We start from the raw sequence: 13,121 nt of genomic DNA on the forward strand, positions 1-13,121 counted from the left end.
CGTAATCAACTTTTAAAATCTCCTTCATCTATTATGTGAAATACATTGATGATAGCAAACGAAGTGTAAGAGGATTTTTTTTTCTAAATCTGGCTTTTATGAATGTGCGCAGTGCTATACAGAAATCTTCAAGATAAGATCTTTACAGGAGGGAAACTACTATCTACTCTTGACTTACACAATTGTTAATATTGCTTAACTGTAATGTTCAAAGGTGGATTTTAATGTCTGTTATTTCTTTAGTCTATGATACCTAGAAACCAGGAGCAAAGTTGGAAGGTGAAGAAGAAATTGTGTCTACTTGAATACTTGCTTTTCACTCCGAAAGTAGAGATGTATGCTTACCTTTCATTTCAGTTATGCTAATGTAAATTAAGAGTATTCTCACTGACGGCGATGCTAGGGAAGAAAATGAAGCCTTTAAACTGTACGTCTGGTATTTAGGTAATTCTACTGGCAAACCATGATCAGCGTCAAGCCCAGGAGTTTGTCAGTCACGTTCATTACCTATTCCCCTTCCCCTCCACTCCTCACTCCCCAGGAAGTTATTTATGGTATTGGTGTAGGAAGTTTAACTCTATATAGTATCTTTAGTTATGAAAAATCTGAATTTTGACTAAAGCATGCAAATGGAAGGCAATTGCCTGTAATCACACAGTGTGTCAGTGTCTCCCTGGTCTTTATTAAAGTCTTTGAGACTAATGTTAGCAACGCTTAGCTGGCGTAGAAATCTTCTGTGTATTGCCTCATGAAAATACTTTTATTATTTCAAGGTCTTTTTTAACCATCTAAATCACTAAGTCTTTTAGTTTTGACTTCTTTTTCCTTTCACTGCAAAGTGTTATGCTTTCTTTAGAGATACTTCATGCTGGTTTTACACAAACAGACAATATTTTATGAATCAATAATGAAGCAGGAAAAGATGGCTTGGCATGGGTCAGGAAGTCTGACAGTTGCTATTAGATAGTCTCAAGCTGTTTATTTTCTGCCTTTTGTAGAGTATTTGAGAAATTAATACCTATCAGAAAATAAGTTCTTATGTCACAGTCATTAGAATTCTTCTTGTTGCATTTTCTAAAATCAAATTCCATACATGATGAACACATAAATATAGTGGTAAACCTCATCCTACAAAATGTGGTCGTATTTTTCTTTTCATTTCTAAAATAAAACCCATTTACAATATATGGGAGAAGTACTACTACATTTTATTCTCATAGGGGAATTCTATAAATTGTTTCAAAGTATGTGTGTAGTGCTTTTTTAGGTAAATGTCAAATCATTTCCCAAAGGAGTCTGTAATCTGTGGTTCTAACCTCAAAGAAAGTAAAGTGGATAACAAAGCACAAGCATTGTGTGGCCACTTCAATACATTTCCTCTAATTTAGCACTAGTACAAGTGTTTTGAAATTTAGCCTATGCGCTAACTATTTTATGAAGACTTGCATTTTATTTATTTTAAACTATGTTTGAATTATAATTCACAAAATAATCTGTTATGACCAAGCTTTGTGAGGTGTTTTTAGGCATATCGTATGCAAAGCTGATGTAAACCCATCAGGGTACACTTCTGTTTTCAGCAAAGGCAGGAGCTGAACACACAGAATTTCAGCATTTCCCTATTTGTTCTTTGATACTAAAAAATATTTTGATGATCAAGAGCGGAGGTGCTATTTAGCCCTTGGACAAGTTTTTTGTAATAAAAAACTTTTCTGTGCCTTTATGCAGAAGTACTAATAAAAGGACAAAACAGAGAAATAGTGAATAACATGGGTAAGCACATGTAGATGCATACATATATAGAGATTCTTGTCTCTCCAAAAGTTGAAATTATAGGCACTGTATCAGTTCTTAAAATTGGCAGCTAACTTTTAATAATGGTCAATAACATTATTATTAAAACAGGAACAAAAGAAATGTTTGGTATAGTATTTGTAACATACCATGAAAAAAAAAGAGAAAACAGTTCTGCTTCAAAGCTTTTCAATTGTTTATTAGCATAATGCAGCATCAGGGTTTCAAACTAAGAAGGTAGTGTTGCAATTTTAACAAAATTATACTTGTGTTTGAAGTATTCTCACTTTTATATTTATTAAATATAGAAATGTTTTAAAATAAAAACCTACTTTTGGCACTATACTAATATCTTGCAGGGGGTATATGTCCTTGCAGTGTGCATAAAACATTTAATTACTGGGAAGGAGAAACTCGGTGTCGGCCTATCAAAGTGCTTCAACAGGTTTGCCTAACACTTAGGAGTATGTGGCAGTGTTGCATCAGTAGTGCTGCCATGCTGGAGACAGAATCCTACAGTAATATTTTAGCAAATAAGGATTCTTATCGATGATCATGAGGTAAAGCATTTAATTTGATACTGTTCTTTGGTACTGTAGTCAATCTGGCGTTCTTACGTATTATGTTGAATACAGTAAGGATTAAATAAAAACTGTCTAAAAATATGCATAGCAACTTTGAAGGGAAAAATCTCCCCTATATTAACCTTGTCATCCTTGCTTTCTACTGATTGCTGCACCAAAAGATACAACTTTTCAACAGGAGATTGTGCAAAGTATGTCTAGAAGAAGCACATTTGATGCATCTGATGTGGACCACACATTAGTTGGCACAGGTCCAAGAAATTTGCACTGAAAGATTGGTTTAGAAATGTAGCCATCCAGCTGTTGGAAAAGCAGAATCACAATAACAGAGATTGTTGGAAACGTCAGTAGAATCACTCCTCTCATAATCATATTTGCTACTTTTAAATTGGAGAACAGTTTGTAAAAGGCATGGATAGTTATTGACTGGTGTTTTGTTCAACAGAAAAATGAAAACAAGAATGCTTGCTCTGTTGGAGTCTGATGGCAATCACTGGCAACTTGCAACTGTGTAAAGAGATAAGTTGGTATGACTTAGGTGGCAGGAAGCCCTGCTGCTTCATGGAAATGACATCGTGTAATTTAGAATAAGAAACAGCTGCAAGCAGCAGTGGTTTTACAGGGAGTAGCCTTGCAGTTGCTAGAGGCTGCCACCTTACATGGAGACAACATTTGAAGAAATGGGTGTCCCTTGCTCCAAATACAGCAAGAGGACAGGTTTGCTTAGCTGGACAGTTTCCCTGAGAAGGCTTCAAACAGACAAAAACCAAAGCGTGTTGAGATGGCTGAGCCTTGGAATGTGGTTGAGGTGTTTTACTGTGCCTCAGAGAAGACTTGAGGATTCCTGTTCAGAGAACAGAGTATTGGTATTATTACTAGCTTGTAGTAGCTTAATTTGGTATTAAACACATATTCCTACATGGGAAAGGGAGATCTGCCAAGAGCTGGTTTGAACTGGTTATGTTATGTTATGGCAATATACAGAATACTGATGAGTTAGAGTTGAATGAATCAATTTTTCCTCAGAATCCTTGCTCTGGGAGATTACTGCACAACACAGAGCCCCAGGTCTCATCATGGGGCAGAACCAAAGAATATCACAACTACTGCTTGATTTCTCCAGTAGTCTGGATTGTCAGTCACTGGGAATTACTAGTCATAAAGTTGGCCGGATGAGTGACCTGTGACCTGCTTTGTTTCGTGGATGCTAGTCTTTCCATTGTAACAGGAAATCAGACAAACAGCCTGAGTTCTCTGCTTAGCTTATTTGTGCTGTATTTGATTTCCTTATCTCTTCCAACCAGTAGTGGCAAAGATTATGGTTGGCATAACAACATGTTACCCAAGTACATGATTTGAATATTTCCAGACCACAAAAACTAAAAGAAGAAAGGTGGAGAGAATAGAGCAGGAAAAAAAAAAAAAGAGGAACTGTGAAGTTTCTTGCTAGTAGTGGTAACGGTAAATCAGAAAAAAGCAAATTTTGTCTCTATTGACGGAAACAATCTGAAACTGGTTATTCGTCACTGATATTCTTTGATGTACCTTGCCTAGCAAGTAATTTTTTCTTCAGTATCAGATGGAAAGAAATCTATATCAGGATAAGAATTTTCTTTCCGATCCTCATTTTGCTGGAATTTTGCTGCCTATCCTAGAACAGAGAAAACTGTCAGCTGCAATGGGCATCCTAAAGTAACACTTTGCTGTTACCAGTGTTGTTAAATTATTACTGTAAATGAAGTAGAAAAAATAAGCAAAGTAAAACAAGATTCTTCAGGAGAAACAATAAAATCTGTGGAGGTATGTTTTAGGGTGAGAAAAAAATAGATTAAAAATTCCAATGAAGGAAGAAAAGATAATTCTCCATAATCATCAGTTCATCTTATAAAACTTCCTCTCTAAAGCAGAACAGCAGACTGTTCAATGTTAGCTGACATCCCAGCTGATGGCATACTATCAATCAGCAAATCTCCAGGCGCTCTAGCCATGAATATATGAATGTCTAATTAGCAGCTGATGTAATCACTGTTCTGATAGTTTCCTCACAAAATTCAGAATGCTTTTGTATGTTTCATTGCTGTTTTCTTAGCAGACTTTGACATTTTGAATAAATTTTCATTTGAAGTAATGAAGATAATAAGTATCTCTGGACAAAAATAATATTTTCCATGGGTGAGAAGTGGAAAGGAGACAGTTTTGAAAACAAATCAGGAATTTGACCAATCTTTCTCCACCATTCTAACTCAGTTTCTCCATGGGCCATAATTGTAGGGGCTTGTGACCTACCTGTGTGTCTCTTTCAGCCCTAAAATATTTAAGGAAAAAGCTTTTTTATGTAATATGTTATTATATTTCTTATAAAGATAAGATTTCTAGTACAATGCAAAAACTGTTGGACTAAGAGGCTTGAAATTAAGTTTGTAGGTCCAGCTTGAACACTGGCACTAAGTGACCATTCACTCGTTTCCTTTTTCCCACCTCTAAAACTCTGTTGACAGGATTTGTAAAACACTATGATCTGCAGGTTAAAAGTACTCTCTGAGAATGAGATACTCTTAATAGTATAAACAACATCTGTTCTGTGTTGCTTATGTTGTATTTGACTCTGGGATCCCAGTCTCCCAACACTGAAATAATATAGATTTAAAAATTAACACATGGAGCTTTATTGAGTATTCTTCTGAATTCTGATAACTGATACACTCTTATCTGTGTGAGGCTTGGAAGCTTAGAATATTAATATGAGACTTCTGATCATTCTATTTTTTTTTACAGTGTGATATATTACATGTATGCTTGTTTACAGCCCCAAATGTCTCATCCCCTTCTCTGTACTGTGAGTTTTAACCTCTGCTAGCATTTGAGCACAGTGTTGTTCTGCCCACCCGTTTTCCAAGTTGTAACATTTTCCTCTGTAATTTCTTCAGGTTGAAATCATAGTAACTGACTCACTTGCTCTTGGTCTCACAGTTGTGAGATAGACAGTATGCCTGTTACAAATCTAAAGTAAAACACATCAGTGTACGCTGCCTTTAAATATGTTGTGTTTGCTGTGGGTTAAGAGCACACATACAGAAACTTGAAGCAACTGAGTTGGCATGTGTTAATTAAGCTATTGAAACTTGGTTGTACCATGGACAACTCTGGATCCAATAGCACAGGTAACACTTATAAAGAGAAGAGCAAAAAAAGCTGTAGCAGTAATATTTTCACATTCTTTCCTTCTGTGTGGTTGAGACTTGGCTTTAGGGAAGGAATTATTTGAATGGAGGAATTATCTGGGGAGAAGTAAAGAAGATACTCAGATCTTAGCCATTGCAAAATAGAGATATTGTTGAGACAGCAAAGGGGCAACAGATGAAGAGGGTGCCCATGAGAGGGCTGGAGAAACTGCAGGAAGATCAATACCACAACGAAGATCACTGTGTGGAAAGATTGAAAGAAGCTGAGGCTGATAGGGAAGAAATACATTTTTTTCATTATACGTGCTGTGGTTGGAACCCTGCAAAGCAGGTGACCTAGCATGCATTTCCTTAATTACAAGAAGAAATGCAAAAATGTCAAGATTTATTGAGGCTGTGACTGCATGAGGCTTAGTGCTAGATCTATTGCTCTAAGTTTGCATAAGCCACCAAGTTGTACAGAGAGATGGGATGAACGGTAGTAAAAGCCCTAGTGTGATCACAACAATGTGTCACAGCTGCTGGTGAAGACTATAATGGCATCTTTAGAAGATACTCAGGAAAATTCCTTGGTCTTGCAGTTTCTGTGTAGAGCTATTGTATGAGGCTGGAAAACATTTCCTCATGTCGAAGAGGGAAATATTTATTCTTTTGTTGTATGTGCAAAAATTATTGTAGTAATTTTGCTTTTCTTCATCCTCTCTTAAACTGCTTAGATGATACTTTGGTTGGTTCGTGTCATACTGTTTTGAAATCTACATAGCTGAGAAGGTTAAATGTAAAAGCAGTAAAACAGTGTTTCATTTTTGACAGAAAACCTAATTCAGTCTTTCTTACTGAAACTCTAACCTCAATCTCTATTCCTTCCATTTAGGCCATGCGTTTATACGATGGGATCGCCAATAAACAACAGAGCCCTTTTCCCTTGCCAAGAACCACCCATTGCCTTGTCAACATGGCAAGCATCAGTCCGAACAGCTGCAAGCTTTGTTGTTTTAATGAGTGGTGAAAACTCAGCAGAACCAGTCCAGCTTCAAGAAGGTGAAATATATTTTCTACAGCAAAGTATTTGCAGTTGTTTCGTAATTAGAGATACAGTTTAGTGAATGCATGATTTTTGAAAGGATGTAAAAACACACAAAGCATGTCTGTCTGTAATCTCCATGTCATTCTGTGGAAGTTACCTGTGCAAGATCTCAGTAAGAATTAGTAAGAATTCAAGGATTCTTTTACTTTTTCCAGACCTAGATTTCAGTTGTTGTAAATTGACTGTTTCAATCTCTCTGTAGTTGAACATTTGGCAGGTAAAGTACCATATCAGGCTCTTGACCACTTCAAGCCTTAGTAATTAATTAAACTTTATGTTTTAGTTTTTCAGTCCAATTGTAGCGCAGTGTGGCAATGATTAGGATCTGTCATTGTGTCATGTCTGTTTTCTGAAAAATATTGAATGAATTAAGAATATCAGTCCATACGTACCTGGTATCTGGTCAGTTCACATGTACGTGACATCTGGTCCTCCCCTCCCCTCCCCTCCCTCCTTTTTTTTTCCCTTCTCTCATTGGAAGATCATACCATATGTGCAAGCAAGCAAGCATTTTTCTTCTGTATTGGTTGTACTTCATTCTTTAAATCTCTGTCTGCACAGAGAAGGAAGTTTTTATGGTAACGATACACGTAACAAAAAGCGTGTCTCACTCCCATTAGTTTTGAGACTCTTTGGGAAATACGGTCAGTATTTTCTTGTGTCAGTTGTTCTGTTGTCACGCCTTTAAATATGTAGCCTGATTTATGGAAGCAGTACTCTTTGGTGTTAAGTGAAAAGTTACGATTGTCATGCATCTTAATAATGTTAGTAGTTAGAATCACCTTTCCTTAGTTAGGCCTCATTTAAGTACAGCTGGTCCAATGCTAGCCCCAGGAGATAGGTCATAGTTTCTTCTTTACTTTCACTGACTTTCCCCCAGCGCATGTAGTAACTGGTATGCAAACAGCACCGCTGCTGATCGTAATCAACATTCACCGGTGCAGAAAGCCCAGCTCTGTGGTCAGACCATGGACAGGAGAAGAGAGCTTAGTTCTGACACACAGAAATGGAGGTAAATTAAATGGGAGCATTCTGTGGGATGAGTCTAACATCCAGCCAGGGGTTATGTACACTGATTTTTAGAGGGCAATGCCAATAGATATTCAGCATGGCATCTGCCTCAAAGTGGAAGTAAATCTTGACATTTGTCTAAGCTTTATTCAGAATTATATTTTATTTAGGGAAAATCAAATCCCTAAATAAATGTATACATTTCCATTTGTAATGGAGAAAGGCACTGGTACCAGTTACATGGTCCTGCTTATATTTGGATAAGGCTTACCGTTCCCAGGCATATACTCTAATTGTAAATAGATGAAATAAGGTTTATAGACCTTGTATCTCACTCATTCTGATAAAATTAGCTCTTCAAACTCAAGGAACGTCTTCCTCCAATTGAATTATTTTGAAGTGTTGGTTTTGAAGTAATTGAAGATCTTAATATTTACAATCCTAAGGAAGGTAGGAGAGGATTGGAAAACATGCAACAATTGGGGCCAGGTTTGTTTAATATTTCAATGAATGATCTTGATGAGGGGATCAAGTGCACCCTCAGTAAATGCGTGGACAGTACCAAGTTGAGTGAAGGTGTTGTTGATCTGCTTGATTGTAGGAAGGCTCGGCAGAGGGATCTGGATAGGCTGGATCAATGGACCTTGTCCAAATATATGACATTCAATAAGGAAAAGTGCAAGGTGCTGCACTTGGGGCATAACAACCCTATGCAGAGTACTAGGCTTGGGAAGGAGTGTTTGGAAAGTTGTCTGGCAGAGAAGGACCTGGAGATGCTGGCTGGGAGCCAGCTGAACGTGAGCCAGCAGTGAGCTCAGGTGGCCAAGAAGGCCAATAGCACTCTGGCTTGTATAAGAAGTAGTGTGGCCAGCAGGACTAGGGAAGTCATCATCCCCTTGTACTTGGCTCTGGTGAGGCCGCACCTTGAGTACTGTGTTCTGTTTTGGTCCCCACACTAAAAGAAGGATATTGAGTTGCTCAAGTATGTGCAGAGAAGAGCGTACAGAGAAGAACTAGTTTTCTAGTCAGAAAACAAGAGTTTTGAGGACTGGCTGAGGGAACTGAGGCTGTTTAGTCTGGAGAAAAAGAGGCTGGGGAGGATACCTCCATCACTGTCTACAACTATCTGAAAGGAGGTTGCAGTGAGGAGGCTGTTAGTCTCTTTTCTCAGGTGACAAGTGGGAGGACATGAGGAAATGCTCTCAGGTTGCACCAGGAGAGGTTTAAGTTGGATATCAGGAATAATTTCTTCACAGTGAGGGTGGTCAGACATTAGAATGGGCTGCCCGGGGAAGTGGTGGAGTTGCCGTCTCTGGAGGTGTTTAAGAGTTGTGTGGATGCAGTGCTTAGGGATGTGGTTTAATGGTGCACTTAATAGGGTTAGTTTGTTGATTGGACTTGATGATTTCATGGGTCTTTTCCAACCTAAATAATTTTATTATTCTAAAAGGCACATTAGTCTCACGTCTCACCTCCCATTTTGCAGAGTCTTTAGAAGTATCATGTTATATTAAGTGGCACTAAAGAATTTTTTTTTCATGAATCCCTGAAGCAGCATGTCAACCATGTTTTTTTTTTTTTATTGACAACATGTAAGCAGGTTCCAAGCGTGCAACGCTGACAGCAAGATAATACTTTACATTATATACCTGTCCTGAAAGTTACAACTCCTTTTTATTATTATTTTTTATTTTTTATTTATTCCTGGTTTGAGGAATTGTTTGCTCAGTTTTATCCTTTCTCAATTTCAAATATTAGTCAAAGTTTAAGAATTTTTTTAGCTACTGCTATGATGAACAGAATTCTTGTGTAATCCTTCATCGCTGATAGTGATAAAATAAATTTGTCTCTCAAGACTTGCAGAATGGGGCTGATGCCTATATTTAGATATGGCCAAAATTTTCTTTAAGTGAGAAAGATACTAAGGTGTTTGGATTGAAAAGGAGCTTAAGCATACTTTTGATGTACATAATTTTTCTTCTTTTTGGACAAAATAATTGTAGAATGTATTGAAGTTTTCTGCAAAGGTTTTCATTCTCTGAAAAGATTGTTTGATGAAAAGTGGCTCATCGAAAATATTATAATTTGATGTTTCTGTGAATAAAATCTTTCTTCTCTTCTCCTTTAAAAAGACATGTTTACTCTTGAGGGCCCAAAAAAGGAATGAAAGTTTCCTTGATTTCAGAGCCATCGTTTGCATTAAATTATCTGGTTATTTTTGGCCATATGTGAAGCCTGTTTCAAGCCTTGACTCTGCTCTTGAAATATGGAAAACTGCCACAATGAGCTTCTCAGCTCATTTAGACGGTAATACTTTCCTGACTTGGCATCAAGAAAACACGAGTGCTCTTGATTTAAGACTACAAGAACAGCTCTGCCATTATTGTTTAATTAATTTTATCGACACTCACACCTTGCTAATGAGTTGTTGCCTGTCCCTTAGTGGTGGCTGCATGGTTTGAAATACCAACAGGAAAAAGGATGCTTATGTGAATTTATAGAAACAGAAACCTGAGGAAGATTTTCAGGCAATATAAATAGGTATAGGTAAGTTAAAATCAATATTCTCTTAGACCAATTAGGTAGTTGAAAAGTCTGTATTGTGAAAGAATGATTTCCTCATTAACATTGTTTCATCACTAGTTTAAAGAACCCGTTAAAAATTTATAGTGGAATTAAGAGAAAAAGTAATACTGGGGAAAAACATTTTTAAAATGCTGTTGATGGAGTGTTGAGAATGACATCAGGGTACCATATCATTAATGACTGTATTGCGGCTTAGCCACCCAAGGCCAGCCTTGTCACCCTGTGGAGAATAGACGGGGTTTTTGTTCAAATCCTTTCTAGTAGTTGCAATGAGTCAGTTTATGTTGGTAATTCATGTGTCTGCCTAAAGATTTGGTTTAATTTAATTTAATTTTATTTTTTCATAAGGCTAACACGGTGTATATCCTTTCCTAAGATCTCTGTGAAAGCAAGAAATAGCGTAAGAAGTCTTTAATGGAAAGGCCAGCAGAGAGGAAATGACTCATTTTAGCTTCACTGTGCTAATGATGTGCTGAGTGAAAAGTGTGTAGTGAACAGGGAAGAACCAAATGCAGCATTAAAGCTGGCTCCTTTAGTAGACATGTAACAGTAGCAAACTTTTGTGCTAAACTTTACTGAAGAGAAGCAGCAGATGCACCTACTCTATTTCTGTCCTTTCCCTCTCTCTAGGATGGCATTCCCCAGTGTGTGGAAGACTCTACTTTTGGATCTATGTGGTGCATACAAAGCTCTTCGCTTATCCTGATTATGGTGTTGTGATAAAAAGAAGATTTATTTTTTATTTTTATTTTTTTATTTTTTTTAAGGTACTAAACGTGCTCTAGTAGCTCTCAAAGACTCAGTAATTGATGACAGCCTCATCATCTGGGTGTGGATATACAGATAAAAATGGCAAATGACTATTAGAGAGCTGTTTGGAATTGTAAAAAGGTACTGAAGAGGTACTGAGGAAAGAAAAGAAAGGACTAATATTGTGACAAATGATGTAAAAACAAAGTTCAAGTGTTAATCTGGCTAAACTCTTATTGGATTCAGGAATCCAGATTCACTAGTTTATTTAGTAATACTTTTGGAAGTTAAAAAGAAAAATGGCCTGTATTGTTAAATGGCTTGTCCCACATGTATGTTGTCATTATGCAGTTATGTGAGGCGTATGAAGTCTATCCAACTTACAGTTTTGTCTTTACATTTATAATACACACCTTAAAGCCTTTCAGAGTGCCTTCAATGGAAATTATTTTTCCCTAGATTATTTATGTACAGTATGCTATTTCTGTGCTGCATATTTATAAAATTACATATAACTGGCAGAACACCAAAACATATTCTTTAAAATGCAATTTCTTGGAAAGAATAAGCATTTTGGCAAGCGGTTGTAAATGAATTTATTCTGAACAAAACTAAAAGTTACCTTAATACTTTTTTCCTTTAAAAAATGTATTTGTAACAAGCATGCAGGCAGACAAGAGAACAAGCAAGATTTATACCTATACGCATTTAAACAGAGATCTGCATTCTGCTTCATGGAACTACATCTCTTTATGCACAGATGCTTTGATCCAACACTGGGGCTAGATTAGGCTAGACTAATCTCACGGAATAGTCAGATTCCTCATTTGCTGTTTGTAGTTTTTGGAAGTAGTGTATCCTAGAATCATAGAATCATTAAGGTTGGAAGAGACCTCCAAGATCATCTGGTGCAACCATTGCCCTACTACCACTGTCAACCACTAAATCATGTCCCTAAGGACCAAGTCCAACCTTTCCTTGAACACCCTCAGGGATGGTGACACCACCGGGCAATTGGGCAACCAGTTCCAATGCACGACTGCTCTTTCTGACATGAAATGTCGCCTAATTTCCAAACTAAATCTCCCCTTCTGCAACTTGAGGCAATTCCCTCTGGTCCTATCACTGGTTATCTGCGAGAAGGGTCCGACACCCAGCTCCCCACAACCTCCTTTCAGGTAGTTGTAGAGAGCACTGAGGCCTCCCCTGAGCCTCCTCTTCTCCAGACTAAACAACCCCAGTTCCCTCAGCCGATCCTCATAGGACTTGTGTTCCAGGCCCTTCACCAGCTTCGTAGCCCTTCTCTGGACATACTCCAGGGCCTTAATGTCTTTATCGTAGTGAGGGGCCCAAAACTGAACACAGTGCTTGAGGTGGGGCCTCACCAGAACAGAGTACAGGGGGACGATCACCTCCCTGGTCCTGCTGGCTACACTATTCCTGATACAAGCCAGGATGCCTTTTTGGCCTTCTTGAAGTTGGCCTTCTTGACCACCTGGGCACACTGCCAGCTCATGTTCAGGTGGGCATCGACAAACACCCCCAAATCCCTTTCCTCTGCACAGCTTTCCAGCCACTCTCCCCCAAGCCTGTGGTGTTCCATGGTGTTGTGACCAAAGTGCAGGACCTGGCACTTGGCCATGTTGAACCTCATCCCATTGGCCTCTGCCCATCGATCCAACCTGTCCAGATCCCTCCTCAGGGCCTCCCTACCTTCCAGCAGATGGACACTTTCCCCAAACCTGGCGTACTCCTTGCATATGTCATTTTTGCATTCTGTCTCCTCTAAAATTACGGTTCATCCTGTCATTTGAAATGAATTAAGGCCACAGTTGCTTGAAAGATACTGATATGTTACTTACTCAAGTACGAGTGGTAACTATTCAAGTATGATCTAGAAGTGCTTCACAATACTATGCATTCCTTATGGTCTACTTAGGGAAGAATAAAATGTCAAAAAATACTATTGATAATGTCCTAGGGAAAAAGACTTACAGGGGATCACAGAATTACAGAATGGACAAGGTTGGAAGGGACCTCTGAAGATCATCTAGTCCAACCCCCCTGCCGAGCAGGATCACCTAGAGCACATTGTGCAGGATGGCATCCAGGCGGGTTTTGAGTATC

General features: G+C 38.1%; 1 protein-coding gene across 12 annotated transcripts in view; it reads left to right on the top strand.

The window, feature by feature from the left end:
• Positions 1 to 13,121, top strand: part of AOPEP (aminopeptidase O (putative)) — a 203,564-nt gene that overhangs the window by 15,603 nt on the left and 174,840 nt on the right. For all 12 annotated transcript variants that reach the window (XR_007709287.1, XM_035565252.2, XM_035565256.2 and 9 more), the window contains exon 3: positions 6,435 to 6,601. Coding sequence is in view for 11 of the 12 variants with exons in the window: in XM_035565252.2 (XP_035421145.1) it covers positions 6,435 to 6,601 (167 nt within the window). In the remaining variant the exon portion in view is untranslated. The remainder of the gene's footprint in view (positions 1 to 6,434; positions 6,602 to 13,121) is intronic.

The sequence above is a fragment of the Cygnus atratus genome, chromosome Z (genome assembly GCF_013377495.2).
Source record: "Cygnus atratus isolate AKBS03 ecotype Queensland, Australia chromosome Z, CAtr_DNAZoo_HiC_assembly, whole genome shotgun sequence".
Classification (NCBI taxonomy): Eukaryota; Metazoa; Chordata; class Aves; order Anseriformes; family Anatidae; genus Cygnus; species Cygnus atratus.